Consider the following 20,949-nt stretch of genomic DNA (forward strand, 5'->3'; position numbering starts at 1 on the left):
TAAGGTTTATGAATTCATGTTAATGTGGTTTTCAATATGAAAATAAATTAACAGTATTGAATAGTAAAGTTACTAAAACTATATGTCAAAGCAATATGAATAAAATTATAGCTTAAGAAAACATTTTCTATGAGACTTTGAAAGAAACCATTTTTTTTACTGAGTGGCATGGTCAGATTATGTAGATAATTATAAGATCAGTATACACATGTGTTGGTTTCATGATAATTTTAATAGGCCTAAAAATGCATTTTAATTTTAATTGCTATTTTGGAACTAAAAATAAGTAAGTTTATTTCCTTTTCTTTTAATAATTAAGTTTATTTCTTTAATGTGAAACTATGCTGTTTGTTGTTGCTTAGCTACTTGATTCTGGGTTTAATGTGAGATAAGTTCCCATGGATTTTATTTTCAACTAAAATGAGACCATTTCCATCCTTCTTCTCGATGCTTCTTAAAAGACACTTTCTTGTACATATATGGAGATAAAAATGGCAGCAACCCTGTATCCCACTTCAAAAACTGATAATGGATTCAACCAAATGATCATGGTCCTGCTTCGTAGGACTAAAAGACCTATAACAGCTGCTGTGAGACACCTTGGTCACTCTGTGTCATCTTTTGCAGAACCCCCTAATGATATCTTACAGAGGCCCACATGGTGTTCCACAGAATCCCATTTGAGAAACCCTGCTCCAGGGACTTGGATAATGAGTACTAAGATAATGTGAACTCCTATACATAATTATTAACCTAAAATTTTTTTTCAATCTGTATACCACTTAAAATCATGTCATCCATATTTTGTGAAACATTGTATAAAAGGACAAGTAAAATCTGGATATGTTTAAAAGAGAAAGAAAAGACGTGACGAATGAGAATAATCAGAGCAAAGGCCAGGGGGGGCAGGGGATTCTATAATAAATAGAACTGGATAACACCTGCAAAGAATTCTTTGACAGTAATAGAGAGACCTGAAGTTGGGGAAAAATTATAGTTGAGTTGTAGGGGCCTTGAACTAAGGGAAACAAAGGTCTTGCAGATCCACTAAGGTTTTGAGGAATAAGTGAAACTAATGAAATTGATTGGGAGAAGATGAATCTGGCGATTTGGGAAGAATCTAGAGGCAGACAGGCACGTACATTCTTGTAATAATTCATGGAAATGAGAGCCAGAACCAGAATGGTGGCAATAGGCGTGAAGGAATGGGATGGGTATGGGACATACGGTAAATAGCATTCATGGTATCTGGGATCAACCTAACAATGAACATATTTCTATTAGTAGTTGTGGTATTTCCATTCTCAGAAATATTAGAAATGTGAAATTGAGTGAGATTTGTTTTGGAAGTGCTACTAGGTTGAGCTATTTTCTGACTCCCCAGCCAATCATTGTTTCCTGGCCTTGTCTCCTGACACTATTCCTATCATTTCATAAAGGAGTTCAGATCCAGCAGTGCCAGATTTTCTGATTTTTTGAGAAAAACTATAAATCTAGCTAGTTTGTGATATCTTCCCATTTCTAAATGTTAAGAATTCAATTTTTTGTTAACAGATAAAATATACTATAGACTAGATTTGGTTGTCAATTTGCAAACTTTATCTGGAGTTGTGTGTGCTGCTTTTGAAAATCACCTTAAAATGTACCCTGAACCAAAAGGTAATAGTCCCTTTTGGAAGCCTCTGTGTAATTCCTATTAGCAGGAAGCTCATAGAAAGGCTTTTTGTAGTAGCTAATATTTTCCTTTTGTTGGGATGTTGATTTGAAAGTTACAAGCCTTTCTCTGCTTCTTCCCAGCCAGGTCTCTAGACAAACTTTATAACTTTGCTGATTGCTCTGGACTCCACCTGATATTTGCTCTAAATGCACTGCGTCGTAATCCCAATAACTCCTGGAACAGTTCTAGTGCCCTGAGTCTGTTGAAGTACAGCGCCAGTAAAAAGTACAACATTTCTTGGGAACTGGGTAATGGTAAGTAAGGATGTTGTTTCCTCTGAATTGACAAGATAAAGGGTAAAAAATAAGATGGCTCAGGCCATCTCTAGTACAGTGGCCCAGAAAACACTTGGATTGTTTGACCACTGAGTTGACCTTCCAAATAGTAAAAGGCCAAACAGTTGGAGAGTGGATTTAGTGAAGCCCACCATTTGCATCTGTAGTTATCTCTAGTTACCTTATTCCAAATATAGGGGAAATGCCAAATGTGACTTATGATTAATAAATTGATATTAAACCAGATACAACCTAGCTGCTCAGCCTAAGCTGAAATTTACAATCTTTTATAGAACACTGGTCCTACAAGATGACCCTTATAATAATTCAAAAGAGTTTGGTCAAGTATATTTGGGAACTGGTCTACAGTATATGTACTTCTTGAAGGTTCATAATGCACATTAGCATGTAAAAGGCTTGAGAAGTCCTGTTGCAATAAAATCTGTATAAGATTTTTTTAACCCAGCATTTCTTAAATCATTTAACCAGGGTTGGTTTCAGGGGCATGCAACCTGTGCAGTCACATAGGATCTCATGCTTAGAAGAGACCCATGCTTGGTTTAATGCTCTGCTGTCACCATCTTAATTTTTAAATAAAGGGATCCATGTTTTCATTTTGCATGGGGCCCTGCAAATTATGTAGCCAGTCCTGTTAAATCATTGCACTGTGTGTGTGTGTGTGTGTGTGTGTGTGTGTGTGTGTGAGAGAGAGAGAGAGAGAGAGAGACCTGTTATCATCTCATGGAACAATGTTCCATCGAACACACAATGTTCCTAAGTCACAGTATTTTTCCTAGTGATATATATGTGTGTATGATGCATATGATATTCTGTAGATTCCATGAGTCTCTAATATTATTGAGTCAACTACTATGGGTTATAGTTAAAATTATGGATAGTATAAATTTGAAAATATTCTGATTCCTAATAAAAAGACATTTTGGTAAACCTTAGAATAAAACAACCAAGAATTCTCTTAAAATTACTGTTACAAATTGATAATAACATTTTTGTCCATGGCCATGTATATCTGTAGCTAACCCATGTTTGTTTGGAGCACCGTGTGTATGCTGGGGGGGCAGTGTACACATACACAAACACATGTGTGTATTTATGCACTCCACTCTAGAATTTGAAGTTCTCCTAAGGTAGCAAGGGATGAGGATCTTATAAGAACAAGTGTCTTTTTTCCTATCACTAACCATTAACTGGAATGTAGCTCTCTCTTCCTTCCCTGGAGTGGGGGAAATTGGGGGAGAGTTAGCTACCAAATGGAGACTTGAGCTGAACTGAAGATAATTTGGTTACAGGGGGCATAACTAGCGTAGCCTGAGATTTTTCATTTTCCCAACCAGTCTAGGCATCATACGTTCTAGGACAAGAGCAAGAGTGATGTGATCAGCTTAGAACGAGGCAAAATTATTACATAGTAGACAAAGCCATTTACTGATCCCTCCCCATCGTATTTTCTATTTCATGCTCCTTGACATTCTTTGGTATTTTATGTTGTCTACTCATGACTACCCCACCTAACCTTACCCTGCTCCAGTGTCAGACTCCACCCAGCTTAGCTCTTTTCTCCAAACACAGCAAAATATTCTTCAAACAATTCAAACAATGCATTCCCCAAACAGGGCATTATACCTGTCATGAGGGACCAATTAGGTGTAATGTTTAAAACTGGTCAGTGTAAGACAGTAAGGAGTGGTAGGGCCTCTGATGAGCTAGGGAATACATGCTGTGCCTAAAGCGTTTGTTTTCTTTCTAAAATATTTCTAAATAAAATTGGTTTGTAAAAGAATCTCAGCTGGTTGTAGATAAGCTCAAAGCAATTAAAACTTACTTACAAACGACTGATGGGAATAATTCCTCCAGGGTTTGTGGCATCTCTGAATTTGGGAGCTTATTAAATTAAATAAATCTTTAATTGGTATAACTGACGTGGTTTGGTGGGGGTGGGGAGAGTATAGGCACCTTTCTGTATATATGTCTGTTCCAAATAACTGAGAGTCTGCCCCTTTCCATCCTTCCCCCAAATTATGCTAAACAGTTTAGAGACGGAGCTAATTACATTTTTAAAATGTTGTTTAGTCACCTTAGCCACACAACACTTGATTCCCATCATCATCAATCCATCTTCAAGGATTAACAAAAACAAAGAATCATTTTTGAGGAGGAGAAAAGGCACAGTCATAGATATGAAAATAGATAGGAGTATAGATAGCAATAGAAAAATAACCAAATTTATGAATTTAAAAATTCAATAAGGTAGAAAGTATCTGGTTATGTTCCTGTGAGCATTTCTATCAAGGTAGATATAGATGGTTTTTGAGTCTGTAGTCAAGAAGACTAGAGTTGGTCTGTTTTCCCACCCCCTTGCTTTTATTTTAAAAATTGCATTTCTATTTTTTGATATGACAAATAAGCAGTTTGCCCAAATAAACACACCTTTTAGGGTTTGAAGATTTATTTTGCTGATTCTTCTAATTCATTTTACAACTACTGATAGTTTTTCTTGTGCTAGCATCATATCCCTTAAGATATCCATTGTATTCTGTTCACAACGATTCTGTGTTGTATATTTAGGCCCTTGCCCCTCAAAAATTATCTGATCATCCTCCTGGCTTGGACTTGTCTCTCCAATCTTTTATCCATTTTCTTTTTTGTAACCATATCTTTTTGGACAGACATAATAGTTTAACTATTATATACACATTTAGGGAGGGACAAGAGAACTGGTCAGTTCTCTCATCCTCCCATATACCCACATCCTGTTAACAAGTACTTTATCTCTAGAGCAAATCTGGCATTGGAAAAACTAAAGTAGATATTTCTTTGGTTGTTTCTCCTGGAGTATCTAAACTTAAAGTGACTAAACTTTTTTAAAGTTTAAAGTATCTAAACTTTTTTCTCCTTTAAAATCAGTGAATAGTGTGTGCTACATACCATGAAAGCAAAATATACCCAGTATCAAGAGGTGAAGATTAAGAAAGTTTAGGATGTCAAAGTCAAAGAATGACTTTCTTGATACAAGATTTTTAACAACTATGTTTTGTAGATATAAAATGTTTCCTTAACTGTCATAAATTGTAAACTCTATATTTGATTAATACTAGGTGATGATTGTAATTATTTGCATTTCTATTAATCATTGGTGAATCTAAAGTAAGGAAGAGCAGGGGGGAATTTTGAAGCCGAGACTCAAATCTTGGAAGTGTAGAATAAGAAATTTAATCCAATTCTGCTCCGGAGAGATGGTATTTGTTCTATAGAGGGCTATCCTTAACAAAAATTTTCTGAAGATAATGCAGCATCTCTAATTGAACACTACATTATGAATTGTTTCCCAAATTAGGTATGTTCCCCAAATTGATCTGCCCACTTCTGAGAACAAATAAAAGCCACTGTAATTAATTACGGAATCAGTGTCATATATTTATACCTATGCCTGACCTATACATTCACCAATTATTCTTGTTTGATTTTAGTTATATGAATCAGTTCCCTGGAACCTGATGTCTACTGAGCAATTTCATAAAATCAAAATTATGACCTTATAAAACTTAGCCCCTTAGAGATGATGATTCTGGCAGCCCAGCTTTATTAATCAATTCATTAACTCAATATTTATTAAGCTTTTAGTCTGTGTTTGTGTGGATAAACGTATGATGTATTTATGTATAGCCATTTATACAGTTTTATTATGTATATTTGTGTGTATATAACAGGTATAGTCTTGTGAAGGCCAAACACAGGGTTGAGCCACCGTGTTCAGACACACTTCCAATTGTTTATGAGGCTAGATCATAGCCCATAGCTTTAGAGAACTGCTTTTTGTTGGAGAGTTTGATGCTTAGGGAAGGAGAAGAGGGGGAAAGAGGAAGAGAAGGGAAGATGAGAAAACATATATAGTTTCTTTACCTGATTACTTTTCTCCTTTCCCTCTCCATGACTGCTTCTCACCTTTATCACCTTTATCTTCTCTATTCTTTCTCCACGTACTCCCGTCTACATAGTACTCTCATGCTATTTAGTAAGTTTATAGACTTGTACAACCATCTCCATAGTCCAATTTTAGAACATTTCCATAACTCCAAAAAGATCCCTCATGCCAGTTTTCAGTCAGTCTCTGTAACCATTTCCAATCCCAAGAGACACTAATCTGCTTTTTGTCTTTATAGATTTGTCTTTTGTGGACATTTCATATAACTGGAATCACACAATATGTAGTCTTTTGCATCTGACTTCCTTCACTTAGCATGTTTTTGAGGTATATCCATTCTGTAGCATGTAAAAGTAGTTCATTCCTTTTAATTGCTGAATAGTATTCCAATGTATGAATATATATATTCATATATATGTGTGTGTATATATATATATCTACATAGAGAGATATCTATATGTATATCTATCTGTCTACCTATATATACATATATATCTTGCATTTTGCTTTTCCATTCACCAGATGACAGACATTTGAATTGTTTCTACTTTTTGACTGTGATAAGTAATGCTGCTGTAAATGTTCATATACAAGTCTGTGTGTGGATATATACTTTCATTTCCCTTAGGAAGATACCTGGGGGAGGAGTGGAGTCGCTAGTTTGTATGGTAAATTTAAGTTCATTTTTAAACAAACTACCACACTACTTTTCAAAGTAGCTGTACCATTTTACATTTTCCCCAGCAATGAATGAGGATTACAGTTTTTCTACATCATTGGAAACACTTGTTCATGTCTATTTTTTTGATTATAGCCATTTTAGTGGTTTTGAAGTAGTATATTAATATGGCTTTAATTAGCACTTCCCTAATGACAAGTGATATTGAGCATCTTTTCATGTGCTTATCAGACATTCTTACATCTTCTTTGGTGAAATGTCTACTCAAATCTTTTGCCTTTTTAATTGGGTTATCATATTATTCAGTTGTAAGAGGTTTAAATATATTCTGGATATAAGATCTTTATCAAACATATGACTTGCAAATATTTTCTCCCAGTCTATAGCTTATTTTATCATTTTCTTTATGGCATCTGTTGAAGTTCAGATGTTTTGAATTTTGATAAAGTTCAGCTTATCAATTTTTTATTCTATTCCTTGTGCTTTTGGTATCATATCTTTGCCTAACCCAGGATCACAAATTTTTTTTCCTATTTTTTCTTTTAAAAGCTTTGTAGTTTTTGCTCTTACGTTTGGGCATAAGATCCACTAGGAGTTAATTTTTGAGTATGGTGAGAAGTAAGAATCTAAATTCATCTTTTTGCATATGGCTATCAAATTGTCTCAGCATTGTTTGTTTAAAAGATTATCCTTTCCTTACTGAATTCTCGTGACACTTTTGTCAAAAATCAGTTGACCACAAACGGGTTTATTTCTGGACTCAAGTCTTTTCCACTGATCTGTATGTCTGTTCTTGGACTACTATACTAGCACTACATTGTCTTTTTTTTTTGATATATGTATTTATTGCAAAATGATCACCATGATCTTTTTTTTGATATATGTATTTATTGCAAAATGATCACCATAGGTTCAGTTAATACCCATCACCTCACATAGTTACAAATACTTTTATCTTGTGATGAGAACTTTTAAGATCTACTCTGTTAGCAACTTTCAAATATACAATACAGTATCGTTAACTATAATCACCATGATGTACATTACATCCCCGTGACATTTATTTTATAAGGTAAGTTTGTATCTTTTGATCATCCTTACCCATTTTGCCACCCTCACACCTGCTTCTGGTAACCACCAATCTGTTCTCTATGGTTTTTATTTACATTGTCTTGATTACAAGTTTTATAATAAGTTTTGCAATTGGGAAATGTAAGTCCTCCAACTCCATTCTTCCTTTTCAAAATTGTTTTGGCTCTCCTAGGTGTTTGCATTTCCATGTACATTTTAGGGTCAGTTTGTTAAATTTCCTCAATAAAGGCTGCTAGAATTTTAACAGAGAACATTGAATCTGTAGATCAGTTAGGGAAAATTGCCATCCCAATAATATTGACTGTTCCTATCCATGAGCATAGATTATGTCCCATTTATTTAATTTTTAATTTCTCTCAGCAATGTTCTGTAGTCTTCAGTGTACAAGTTTAGCACTTCTTTTATTAACTTTATTCTAAGTATTTTATTCTTTTTGATGCAATTACGAATGGAATTATTTTAATTTCATTTTTGTATTGTGCATTGCTAGTATTTAGAATTGATTTTATATATTGATCTTTTATCTTGCTGAACTTGATTTTTAGATCTTGTTTATTTTCCCCTACCTGTGTGAATTCTTTAGGATTTTCCATATACAGGATATGTTGTCTAAGAATAAAGACAGTTTTACTTCTTCCTTTCTAATTTAGATGCCTAAATTATTTTCCTTTCCTGATTGCACTGACTAGAACCTCTAATACAGATGTTGAATATAAATGGTGAGAGCACACATCCTTGCCTTGTTCCCAGTCTTAGGGGGGAAAACATTCAGTATTTCAATTAAGTATGATATTTTGCCATTAAGTATTCGGTATTTCACCGGTAAGTATATAGATTTTTCTTAGATACTGTTTATCAGATTGAGGAATTTCCCTTCTATTCATAGTTTGTTGAGAGTATTTATCAGGAATGGGAGTTGGATTTTGTCAAATGGTTTTTTGTTTTGTTTTGTTTTGATTTTTTTGCATCTGTTGCGATGATAATGTGGTTTTGGTCTTTTATTCTGTTAATACGGTATTTTACATTAGTTGGGTGTTGGTATTAAATCAACCTTGCATTCCTGGTGTAAATCCCAATTGGTCATGATATTATAATACTTTTTATATATTGCTGGTTTCAGTTAGTAAATATTTTGTTGGGTATTTTTGAATCTATATTTATGAGAAATATTCATCTGTAGTTTTCTTGTGATGTCTTTGTCTGACTTTGGTATCGGGGGAATATTGACCTCATAAAATAAGTTGGGAATTGTTCCCTCTTCCTCAATTTTCTGGAAGAGTTTATGAAGAATTGTGCATTACTTCTTCCTTAAAAACTTGGTAGAATTCACCAATTAATCCATCTGAGTCTGGGCTTCCTTTGTGGAAGCAATTATAATGACTAATTAAATGTTTTTGTTGTTATAGGCCTATTCAGATTTTTTTTTTGAGTTGGTTTTAGTAATTTGTGCCTTTCTTGAGAATTTTTTCATTTCATATACATTGTGTAACTTATTGGCATAAAGTTGTTCATTGGCATAAGGTTGTAGTCCCTTATCCTTTTAATTACTGTGAGATCCTTAATGATGTTTCTTTTCATTCCTAACTTTGGTCATCTGTGTCTTCTCTCTTTTTTTTTTTTTTCTTTTTTGGTCAGTCTAGCCAAAGGTTGTATCAATTTTGTTCATCTTTTCAAAGAACCAACTTTTACTTTAATTCGTTTTTTTCTCCATTTTTTATATCATTGGTTTCTTCTCTAATTTTTATTATTTCATTTTTTCTTCTTGCTTTGGGTTTAGCTCCCTCTTCTTTTTCTCCTTTCTTAAGATAGAAGCTTAGATTATTGATTTGAGATCTTCTTTTCTAATGTAGGAGTTTAAGGCTGTAAATTTCCCTGTAAGCATTGGGTTTCTTTTTCCTAAACAACAAAAAAAAAGCTAGAAGTCTAACACATAGTTATCAGCAGATCTTTTTCTGTTTTCCTGTGGTCTCTCTTCTTGGCTTCTTGGCTCACTGTGTCCTCACATGGCCTTCCCTCTTCCCACATGCCTAGGTCTCTTTGTGCTCAAATTAACTTTTTTAAAGACTTTTTTAAAGAGCGGTTTTAGGTTCACAGCAAAATTGAGAAGGTATAGAGATTTCTCATATATCCCTTGCCCCACATGTGCAGAGCTTCCCCCACTATCAACATCCCTCACAGAGAGGTACATTTGTTACAACTGATGAACCTACATTATATATCATAATCACCCAGAATTTATGGTTCACATTATGGTTCACTTTTGGTGAGCACATACTATGGGTTTGGACAAATGTATAATGACAGGTATCCATCATTATAGTATCATGTAGAGTATTTACTACCCTAAAAATCCTCTATGCTCCACCTATTCATTCCTCCCTCCTCTTCCTAACCCTTGGCAACCACTGATCTTTTTACAATCTCCATAGTTTTTTCCTTTTCCAGAATATCATATAGTTGGAATCATACAGTATATAGCTTTTTAAGATTGGCTTCTTTCACTTAGTGAAAGACATTTAAGTTTCCTCCATGTCTTTTCATAGCTTGATGGCTCATCTCTTTTTAGTGCTGAAAATTATTCCATTGTGTGGATGTACCACAGTTTCTTTATCCATTCACTTACTGAGGAATATCTTGCTTGCTTCCAAGTTTTGGGACTTGTGAATACAGATGCCATAAATCCATGTGCAGACAAAGTGAGGACATAAGTTTTCATCTCCTTTGGGTAAAAACAAGGAGCATGATTGCTAGATTGTATGGTAAGAGTATGTTTTGTTTTGTAAGAAATCACCAAACTTCCAAAGTAACCATATCATCTTGCATTCCCATCAGCATAAATGAGTTATGTTCCTCCACATTCTCGCTTGTATTTGGTGTTGTTAGTGTTACAAATTTTAGCCATTCTAATAGGTATAGAGTGGTATTTCATTGTTGTTTTAATTTGCATTTCCCTGATGACATATAAAGTAGAACATCTTTTCATATACTTGTTTGTCATCTGTATATCTTCTTTGGTGAGGTATCTGTCAAATTCTTTAGCCCATTTTTTAATCAGGTTGTTTGTTTTCTTATTAAGTTTTAAGTTCTTTGTATATTTTAGATAGCAGTCCTTTATTAGATATGTATTTTGCAAGTATTTTCTCCCAGTCTGTAGCTTGTCTTCTATTCTCTTGACATTGTCTTTTGCAAAGCAGAAGTTTTTAATGTTAATGAAATCCAGTTTCTTAATTATTTCTCTCATGGATCATGACTTTGGTGTCATCCCATACATTTTTATATATTATAGTTTCATTTTCATTTCATTGAAAATATTTTCTGATTCCCCTTGTGATTTATTCTTTGATTCATGGATTATTTGTTTGATTTCCAAATACTTATAGATTTCTCAAGTTACTTTCTGTTGTTGAATTCCAATTTAATTTTGTTGTGGTCAGGGCACATACATTATATGAGTTAATTCTTTTCAATATACAAGACTTGTTTTATGGCCTAGCATAGATGGTCTATCCTGAAGCATATTCTATATGCATTAGAAAAGAATGTGTTGGGTGCAGTGTTCTATAGATAATTCAGTCAGGTAAAGTTAGCTGATGATGTTACTCAAGTTTTCTATATCCTTACTGATTTTCTTTCTAGTCATTCTATTCATTATTGAGAATGTGGTATTGAAGTCTCTTTCTGTTATTATTGAATTTTCTATTTTTATTTTCAGTTTTATTAGTTTTGTTTCATTTATTTTGGTGTTCTGTTGTTGGTATGTATATGTTTGTAATTGTTATATCTTCCTGATAAATTGGCCCTTTTATCATTATAAAATGCCCCACATTGTCTCTAGTAACATTTTTGTCTTAAAGTCTATTTTGTCTGTATTAGTATAGTCATCCCAGCTCCTTTATGTTTACCATTTGCATGGCGTATCTTTTTTAATCCTTTTAACTTTCACTCTTCTGTGTCTTTGACTTTAAAATGTGTCTCTCTAGTTGGATCTTATTTTTTTACTTAGCCTGATAATTTCTGCTTTTAATTGGAGTTTTTAATCCATTTACATTTAATGTAATTGTTGATATGGTTGAACTGACATCTGACATCTTGCAATTTTCTATATATTTCATTTTTTTATTCCTCTGTTTCTCCTTTACTGTCTTTTCATTCAAAAGGGATATTGTCTAAGGTACCGTTTTAATTTCTTTTTGTTTTGTTTTAGTTATTTTCTTAGTAGTTTCTTATTATAATACATCTTAACTCATTACAATCTGCTTTAGGGTAACACTAACTTAATTCCAGTTAACTGTAGAAACTGCTCCAATAAGACTCCATTTCCCCCTCCTTTGTGCTATTATTATTCTAAGTATTACATCTTTATATGTTGTAAGCCCAACAATACAGTTTCATAGTTTTGTTTTATGCAGCTGTCATTTAAATTAGTTAAGAGCTGAGTAATGAATATTTTCAACTGTCTTTTATATTGATCTGTGCAGCTGTCTTTACTGGTGTTCTTTATTTCTTTGTGCGCTTTTGAATCACCATCTACTGACATTTCGTTTCACCCTAAAAGACGTTCTTTCTTATTTCTTGTAAGGCAGATTTTCTCACAATGAATTCTGTCCTTTGTTTTTCTGGGAAGGTCTAAATTTTGCTTTCCGTTTTGAAGGATAGATTGCTGCATGTAGAATTCTTGGTTGACATTTTTTTCGGCATTTTGAATATGTCATCCCACTGTCTTCTTCTGGCCTCCATTATTTCTGGTAAAAATTCAGCTACTAATTTCATTGTGTTCTTCTGTATGTGAAGAATCATTTCAGTTCCAAAGTTTCCAACTGATAATTTTTTTATAATTTCTATCTCTTTATATTTGATTAGTCAATAAAATCATACTTTCTCTTAATTTCTTATTCTTCTCTTTAGTTCTGTAAACATATTTATACTAGCAGTTTTGAAGTCCTTGTCTGCTAAGTCAAACATTTGGGTCCCCTAAGAGATAGTTTCTTTCTTTCTTTATTTTTTTCTTGTTTATGGGTCACACTTTCCTGTTTCTTTGCATGTTGTAATTTTGTTGTTGTTGAAAACTATACGTTTTAGATAATATGTTGGAGCAAATCTGGATTCCAAATCCTCCATTCCAGAGATTATTTTTGTTTTTTCTTTTCTGTTCATTTGTTTGTTTAGTCACTTCCTGGACTAGTTCCATAGAGTCTTGCATCATGTAGCTGCTAGTATCTCTTAAGTTTTTTATTTTTAAATTTTTTTTTTATTTTTAAGGCCAGCTTCCTAGGGGTTGCCCCTGAGTCAGCATAGCTTAATAGTGAGATGATGATTGATCAGAGGTTGTGTTTACCTTGAGCTAATAAGGCTTTCACCCTTTGCCAGTAGATCTGTGTGTGGGTTTGGGAACACTTTCAAAATTTAGGCAGTTTACAAGTCTGATTGGCTTTTACTTTTTGACATGCCTTCTCATGTCTCCTTTATGAGTGTACTAGGTTTCACATTCATCTGGGAATGCATGGATAGCTAGTGCCCTCTCCAGTCCCTCCTGAGCATGCACAGCCTTCCAGACTACAGGGGGTATTTGTGGGCTTATCAAAATCCTCAATGGCTTTCTTATTCCTCAAATCTCCCTGTTACATTTCTTGCAAGTCTGCTGGTCTGTTTCTTGCCCCTACCAGTGTCAAAACCTGAAGCTACCCAAGATGTTGGCCTTGCCTGGGATACGTGCTTCATTTTGAATCAAGTTAGCCCCCTCCAGCAGTGGAGCTGCTGGTTTTTAGGACTTTACTTGTCTATTTAGAACTACCAAGTTAACAGAAACTGGGGGAGGGGATTTTGCTCTAAGTTATTTCACTCAGCCACTTTGCTATTATTGAACATTAAGGTTTTTCTAACTTTTTGATACAAGGACCATCTTTATGAAGCTTTCTTTTCTTACCATTTGTATTAGTTTCCTAGGCCTATCATGACAAGCTCAGTGGTATAAAACAACAAATATTGGGCTTCCCTGATGGCACAGTGGTTGAGAGTCTGCCTGCTGATGCAGGGGACACTGGTTCGAGCCCTGGTCTGGGAAGATCCCACATGCCGCGGAGCATCTGGGCCCGTGAGCCATGGCCACGGAGCCTGCGCGTCCGGAGCCTGTGCTCCGCAACGGGAGAGGCCACAACAGTGAGAGGCCTGTGTACCAAAAAAAAAAACAAAAAAAAAAAACAAAAAATATATATATTTTTCAATCACAGTTCAGGAAGTCTGAAATCAAAGCATTGCCAGGTTTAATTCCTTCTGGAATCTCTAAGAGAAAATCTATTCCATTCCTCTCTCTAGCTTCTAATAGCTGTCAACAAGCCTTGGCATTGCAGCATCCCTTCCATCTTTGCCTCCATCAATACATGGCCTTCCTCCCTGTGGGTCTGTGTGCCTGAATCTCCCTCTCCTTTCTCTAAAAAGACACCAGTCATTGGATTTAGAACACATCCTAATTCCATATGACCTCATCATAAATAATTACTTAAGTAATTACTTCTTCAAAGATCCTATTTCCAAATAAGGTCACATTCTAAAGTTTTGGGTTGACATGAATTTTGAGGGACACTATTCAACTCAGTACACCATTTATTATAAAGTATCATTTGAAAATCAGTACGGTCTCTCTGTTGTGGATTAGTTGATCTTTTGCGAAGATTAGTTTGAAAATAAATAGAATGGTAAAGTGGCATTTGACTTTTTAGTTGGGATAGTTTCTCAAGTTAAGCTAGCTTGCACCCTCTTTTTGGTTACTTTGTTTACATTATTAAGAAAAGGCAGAGAGATCTGTGGACAGGAAAGAATTGGCAGAACCTCACTCTACTCAACTCTGACTTGCATGTCTGCTTTTAATCTAGAGCCAAATAACTATCGGACCATGCGTGGCCGGGCAGTAAATGGCAGCCAGTTGGGAAAGGATTACATCCAGCTGAAGAGCCTGTTACAACCCATCCGGATTTACTCCAGAGCCAGCTTGTATGGCCCTAATATTGGGCGACCCAGGAAGAACGTCATCACCCTCCTAGATGGGTAGGTCAGATTATTTAGCAGTTTTTAAAACATTGTTCATTAAATGTAATGAATTAATGTATTTGCATTTTTCCTGGTTATTTCTGGTCTTAAGAAGGGCAGAGAGACTTTTTCATAGTGACATCTCCCACCATAAATCAGGGATTCTCTACCAAACAGTGGAAGAATTTATCTCTTCAGGCCTTCCACAGTCAGCAGAAGAGGGTGGGATTGGGAGGGATATCACAACCTCCAGAACAGCTGGAAAGGATGTGTTGTTTTAGAAAGCACATTTAATATTACAGCATTGCATAACATCACTTAATATTTTTTAAAAGGCAAAATATTATCTACTGTATTCTTGGGACCTCTTACAGAAGGTGAAACTTGACAAAATCCTGGACAGTGGAACTGGGTTAAAAAGTTGAGAAACACTACAAATGCTTGTACATTAAAGCACAGCTTAACAGATAGATTTATTAGGTATTCTAGAGAATTGCTATCATGTGATTTATTTAATTTTGACTGAATCTAACAATCACTTTTTAAGCAGTGGTTATGGATGCAGCACTATGTTAAATGCTCTCTTCCCCAGTCCTGCTGGTGGGCCAGGCCCAGATTAAATAAGTGGAACATATATGCATGTTGGGTCCAGTTATGCAGGGTTGGAGTGGATGTCTGAGGGAATAGCATGAGGAAGACTGAAGATATATGTTGAATCAAAGATTCAAAGAGGATACGTAACTACAACAGAGAGGGTAGGAACAAGGAAGTTGGGAGAGGCAGGAGTTCATGTGACATACAGAGTATGCACCAAGGCACACCTTTTGTGCAGCATCCTGTCATATTCTGGGACAGGTGTGGTTATTCCTACAAATTCAAAGACAAGTAAGATGTTTTCCAGTGAAGTGTACAGCCCAAGTAAGGTTAGATAAATGCTGTACAAGTATAGACAGATACGTTCCAGTAGCAAGAAACCTCTGGCCAACCTCCTGAATGGCCCTTGTGGCTTGATGGCTCTTATGACCCTCTCTCTTCCCTTTTGTGGTAGCTTAGTCTTGATCTAAGCTAATTAATGTAGCAGACATTATTGAAGGCTTGGGAAGCCGGAAGGATTTACACTGTAACAACATTAACAGCCTGAGGTTTAATTTTAGGCATTTTCGTCTTTACAAAGAATCCCCAAGCCCTTATTTTAATTCCTATCCTTTCCCCATCCTTCATTTTTCTCTCCTTCTCTCTCAGTAGGAACTTCCGTTTTCTCTTGCAGAACAATTTTCTGACGTTGACTCCTACCTACAAATGCAGCTCTGGGCTTCCCTTTGCATACTTTTGCTGAACTTTGAAATTACTCTGTGTGTGTGTGTGTGTGTGTGTGTGTGTGTGTGTGTGTGTATGTGTATGTGTATGGGGGGGATGGTGATGGAGAAGTTGGTTTTATTTTACATGTTTTAATTAGGGGATAAGAATCACATGTGTAGAACATTTTCATAGTTCATAATACACAATCAAGCAAAGACAAATAACTATCACTTGAGTCCACATAGTTATTCTTTTAGATTATACCTTTTCTTTAATGATTTGATTAATATATTTTCATGGGACTGACAGTCTTCTCAGTAGCATGACCCTGTATCAATCATTCATTCATTCTGCAAATACTTGTTGAATAATTGCTATGTTCCAAGTACTATGTTAGGAACTGGGAATGTAAAAATAAACAAAAATAGATACTTTCTCTGCCCTCATGGAGTATATAATATGGTAGGGGAGACATAGACAATAATCAACTTATCTTAAGACTAAAACAGTACCAAGGAGAGGTACATGGTACTATGAATGACTGTAAGTGCTGGGATTTGACTAAGTTAGGTGGTTGGAAGGGTTCCCTAAAGGAGTCACACTTAAGAAGAACAAGCACATGAAAAGATACTCAACATTGCTAATCATCAGAGAAATGCAAGTCAAAACCACAATGAGATATCACCTCACACCTGTCAGAATGGCTATCATCAAAAAGACCACAAATAATAAATGTTGGTGAGGATGTAGAGAAAAGGGAACCCTAGTAGACTGTTGGTGGGAATGTAAGTTGGTGCAGCCACTTTGGAAAACAGTATGGAGATTCCTCAAAAAGCTAAAAATAGGGCTTCCCTGGTGGCGCAGTTGTTGAGAGTCCGCCTGCCGATGCAGGGGACACGGGTTCGTGCCCCGGTCCGGGAAGATCCCACATGCCGCAGAGCGACTGGGCCCAGGAGCCATAGCCGCTGAGCCTGCGCATCCGGAGCCTGTGCTCCGCAACGGGAGAAGCCACAACAGTGGGAAGCCCGCATCAAAAAAAAAAAAAAAAAAGCTAAAAATAGAGCTACCATATGATCCAGCAATCCCACTTGTGGGTATATATCTGAAGAAAATGAAAACACTAATTCAAAAAGATATATGCACTCCAATATTCATAGCAGCATTATTTACAATAGCCAAGATATGAAAGAAACCTAAGTGTCCATCAACAGATGAATGGATAAAAATGTGGAATGGAATATTACTCATCCATAAAAAAGAATGAATTTTGCCATTCACAGCAACATGGATAGACCCGAGGGGTACTATGATTAGTGAAATAAGCCAAACAGAGAGAGACAAATATAGTACGTTATTACTTATGTGTGGAAAATAAAAAATAAAAAAATGAATGAATATAAAAAACAGAGTCACAGGTACAGAGAACAAACTAGTGGTTACCAGTCAGGGGGAAGGGGCAAGATAAGTGTAGGAGATTAGGAGGTACAAACAAACTACTATGTATAAAATAAAAAAGCTACAAGGATATATTGTACAGCATGAGAAATATAGTCAATATTTTACAATAACTTTTAAAACTTTTTTTCAGTTTTGACAGTCTAGGGTTGTATTTTTTTTAATTAATTAATGTATTTATTTTTGGCTGTGTTGGGTCTTTGTTGCTGCGTGTGGGCTTTCTCTAGTTGCAGCGAGCGGGGGCTAATCTTGGTTGCAGTGCTCTGGCTTCTCATTGCGGTGGCTTCTCTTGTTGCAGAGCATGGGCTCTAGGCGCCTGGGCTTCAGTAGTTGTGGCTCACGAGCTCTTGAGTGCAGGTTCAGTAGTTGTGGCCCACGGGCTCAGTTGCTCTGCAGCATGTGGGATCTTCCCAACCCAGGGCTTGAACCTGTGTCCCATGCATTGGCAGGTGGATTGTTAACCACTGCGCCACCAAGGAAGTCCTACAATAACTTTAAATGAAGTATAATCTATAAAAATGTTGAATCACTATGTTGTACACCAGCAATAATGTAATATTGTAAATCAACTATACTTCAATTTTTAAAAATTCATTAAAAATAAATAAAGTGTGATCTGAAGAATGAGTAAGGTGTTAACTAGACAAAATGAGAAGTAAACAGTATCAGTGTTCTTGGAAGAAAGATAAGTATGTGCAAAGGCCCTAAGGATGAAAAAAGGGCCAGATTGGCTAAAGAAAGGTATAGCTAGAGAAGTAATTAGGAGTCATATTATATAGGGACTTACAGGCATAGTGAAGGGCTTAGAATTTCTTCTAAGTGCAGTGAGACAAATACTGAATGTTTTTAAGCTAGGGAGAGAAATAATTTGACTTATTATACAAAAAGTATGCTGTGTCTCCTCTATGAAAAATGGATTGGAGAGGAGGCAGGGAAATTGGTGAGAAGGCTGTTGTAGGAGTGCACATAATGACGGGAACCTGAATTGGGTTGTGGCAGTGGAATATATTGTTGGAGGTAGAAACCACAGGACTTGATATATTGGATAAGTGTATGGTGATGTGACACAGGGATGTGTAAGTTACTGGGTGGATTTATTATCATTTATGAAGATGGGAAGATAGGGGGAATAACTTGTTCTGGGGAAAAAAATCATGACTTTAGGTTTCATGTTATGTTTATTGTGCTTGAATCTAAATGGAGATGTCAAGTATATCCTTGAATATGAGTGAAGGGATCAAGGTCTCTGCTAGAGATATTAATCTTAGTGGTCATTATCATGCAAATGGGATTTAAGGCCATCCATGGGAATATAAGAGATCTGTTAGAATATGGAAAGAAAAGAGACAGAGACTTAGGAGAGAGCCCAGAGGAACTGTCACATTTAGAGATGTGAGAAAAGAAGGATAGCCTTAGAGGTAGGAGGAAAGGGAGAGATTGAGGTGTAGGAACCAAGAAAAGAAAGTTTTAAATAAGGAGGGAGTGCTGCTAGAAGTCCAGGAGGTCAAGTAATAGAAAGACAGAAAAGTGCCATTGAACTTGGCAACATGCAGGTTGGTGACCTTGAGAAATATAGTTCAGCGGAGTGGTGGAACAGAAGTCAGATCACAATAGTTTGAAGAGTGAATGGAGGGTGAGAAATTGGAAACAATAATGTGGACAACTCTTAGGAGAATTCTTACTGTGAAGGAAAGTAGAAAAATGAAGGGAGATTTGGGGTCAAGGACGATAATGGCATTTTTTCCCCTTTAATTTAATGTGGGAGACAGCAGAACAGGTTTGTATTTTGAGACTTATCCAGGAGAGAAGAGATAGATGATACAAGAGATCAAGGATATAACCAAAATGAGAAGTTCTTTAAGGCTAGAAGAAATGGAATCCAGAGGAATTGGCCTTCATTAAATGGAGGGACAGTTATACCATGGTAACCGAAAGTAAGAAACAAATATTTTTCTATGTCAGAGATTAAAAAGTCATACTGAGGAGACACTTCTACCCAGTATATAAGGTATAGTTAAGGCATCCCAGTTTGTGTACATGGTGTAATTTTGGGCACATAGATGCTAGTTTGTTGTGAATAAGTCAAGAACTTGGACACAATAGTTGGCAACAGATGAAAGAAATGATCATGTGACTGGGTGGTGTGGTGACAAGTGGTGAGGCCTACTTCCCCATGCCTCCGAAAACTAATAGCACTCAAGAGACTAGAAAAAATTACATAGGGCAAGAAGGAAAGGTATTGATGAACACTTTTTTTCTTTTATGTGCCAGAAAAAATGGGTATTTACCTTTCTTAATGTATATGTACTAAATATACATATATAACTTTAAACACATAAACATTCCCAGTGACTCAACCAACAATAACAAAAATGTCAGCACTCTAAATTACCAGCTCTGTAGTTTTTCCAATCCTCCTGGTTATACAGCTATAATTTTACGTAGTTGTGATCATTGTATATGCATCATTTTGAATTCTGCATTTTTTGCCCATTGCTTTATATTGCCCCTTCCTTATTTCTACATAGTTCTCGTATTTGTCATTCTTAATACCAGTAAAATATTCCATTGCATTAATATACTGAATTCTGGCTAAGCATTCCCTCACTGCTGGGCATTTGGGCTGTTTCTGGTTTTTGTCTGTAATATATAGCACAGCTGTAAACATCTTTATACAAATAGGTTTTTAAAAAATTTCTTTTGAATTACAGCCTTGGGCTATATTCCAAAAAGCTGGGTTTCTGGGTCAAAGTACTGTATATAATAATTTTTATGGCTCTTGTATTTGTTGCCAAATTTCTTTTCAGAACAGTTTCACCAGGTTGAAGGGCAACAATGTATTAGTGTATCTTTTTCCCAATACTCTACAACAATGAGTATTACTTTTATTAATTTACTGTTTTAATTAATGCAAGATTGTACCTCATGGTTGTTTAAATTTGAATCCTGTTAACTGTGAAAAGAACCAAACATTTTCCAAAACTTTATGTTGTCTCCTTTCCCCTTATTCCACATTTGACTAATGACACAATAACCATTTTGCCTGAGGCACAGACCAGGAGGTCATTTTAGATTCATTCCTCTCCTTTGTTCACAGTCTCCACTAGTTAGTTATTAAGTTTTGTTATTTCTGACTTCTTAGTATCACTCATATCCCATCTTCCTTTCATTTTTATTTAAAACTTTATCATTTTTCCTCCTAAACAATTTCTCCATATCTAGTCTCAGACTCTAATTTCTCCTTACAGATTTCTGAGTAGTTTTTTTAAAATGCAACATGTGGTCAAGTCACTCTTGCTTGAAATCCAAACCCTTTCACATGTACCCTGGCCTTTAGGGTCCGGTACCTGCCTTCTTTGCAGCTAGTCAGTAGCTACACACCCTTGCACAACCTGCACTTAGTACATCAAAGTATATGTCCATCTTAGAAGATGCCACACTTTTTTACCTTTGCACCTTTTTATTT

General features: G+C 35.6%; 1 protein-coding gene across 2 annotated transcripts in view; it reads left to right on the forward strand.

Annotated features, from left to right (window-relative positions):
* The window catches only part of HPSE2 (heparanase 2 (inactive)), a 581,960-nt gene that overhangs the window by 312,975 nt on the left and 248,036 nt on the right, over positions 1-20,949 (forward strand). Inside the window, exons 4-5 of one of the 2 annotated variants that reach the window (XM_067709748.1) lie at positions 1,798-1,971; positions 14,576-14,747. In XM_067709748.1, coding sequence (XP_067565849.1) covers positions 1,798-1,971; positions 14,576-14,747 — 346 coding nt within the window. The remainder of the gene's footprint in view (positions 1-1,797; positions 1,972-14,575; positions 14,748-20,949) is intronic. The other variant, XM_067709749.1, reaches the window with a different exon arrangement.

The sequence above is a fragment of the Pseudorca crassidens genome, chromosome 16 (assembly GCF_039906515.1).
Source record: "Pseudorca crassidens isolate mPseCra1 chromosome 16, mPseCra1.hap1, whole genome shotgun sequence".
Classification (NCBI taxonomy): domain Eukaryota; kingdom Metazoa; phylum Chordata; class Mammalia; order Artiodactyla; family Delphinidae; genus Pseudorca; species Pseudorca crassidens.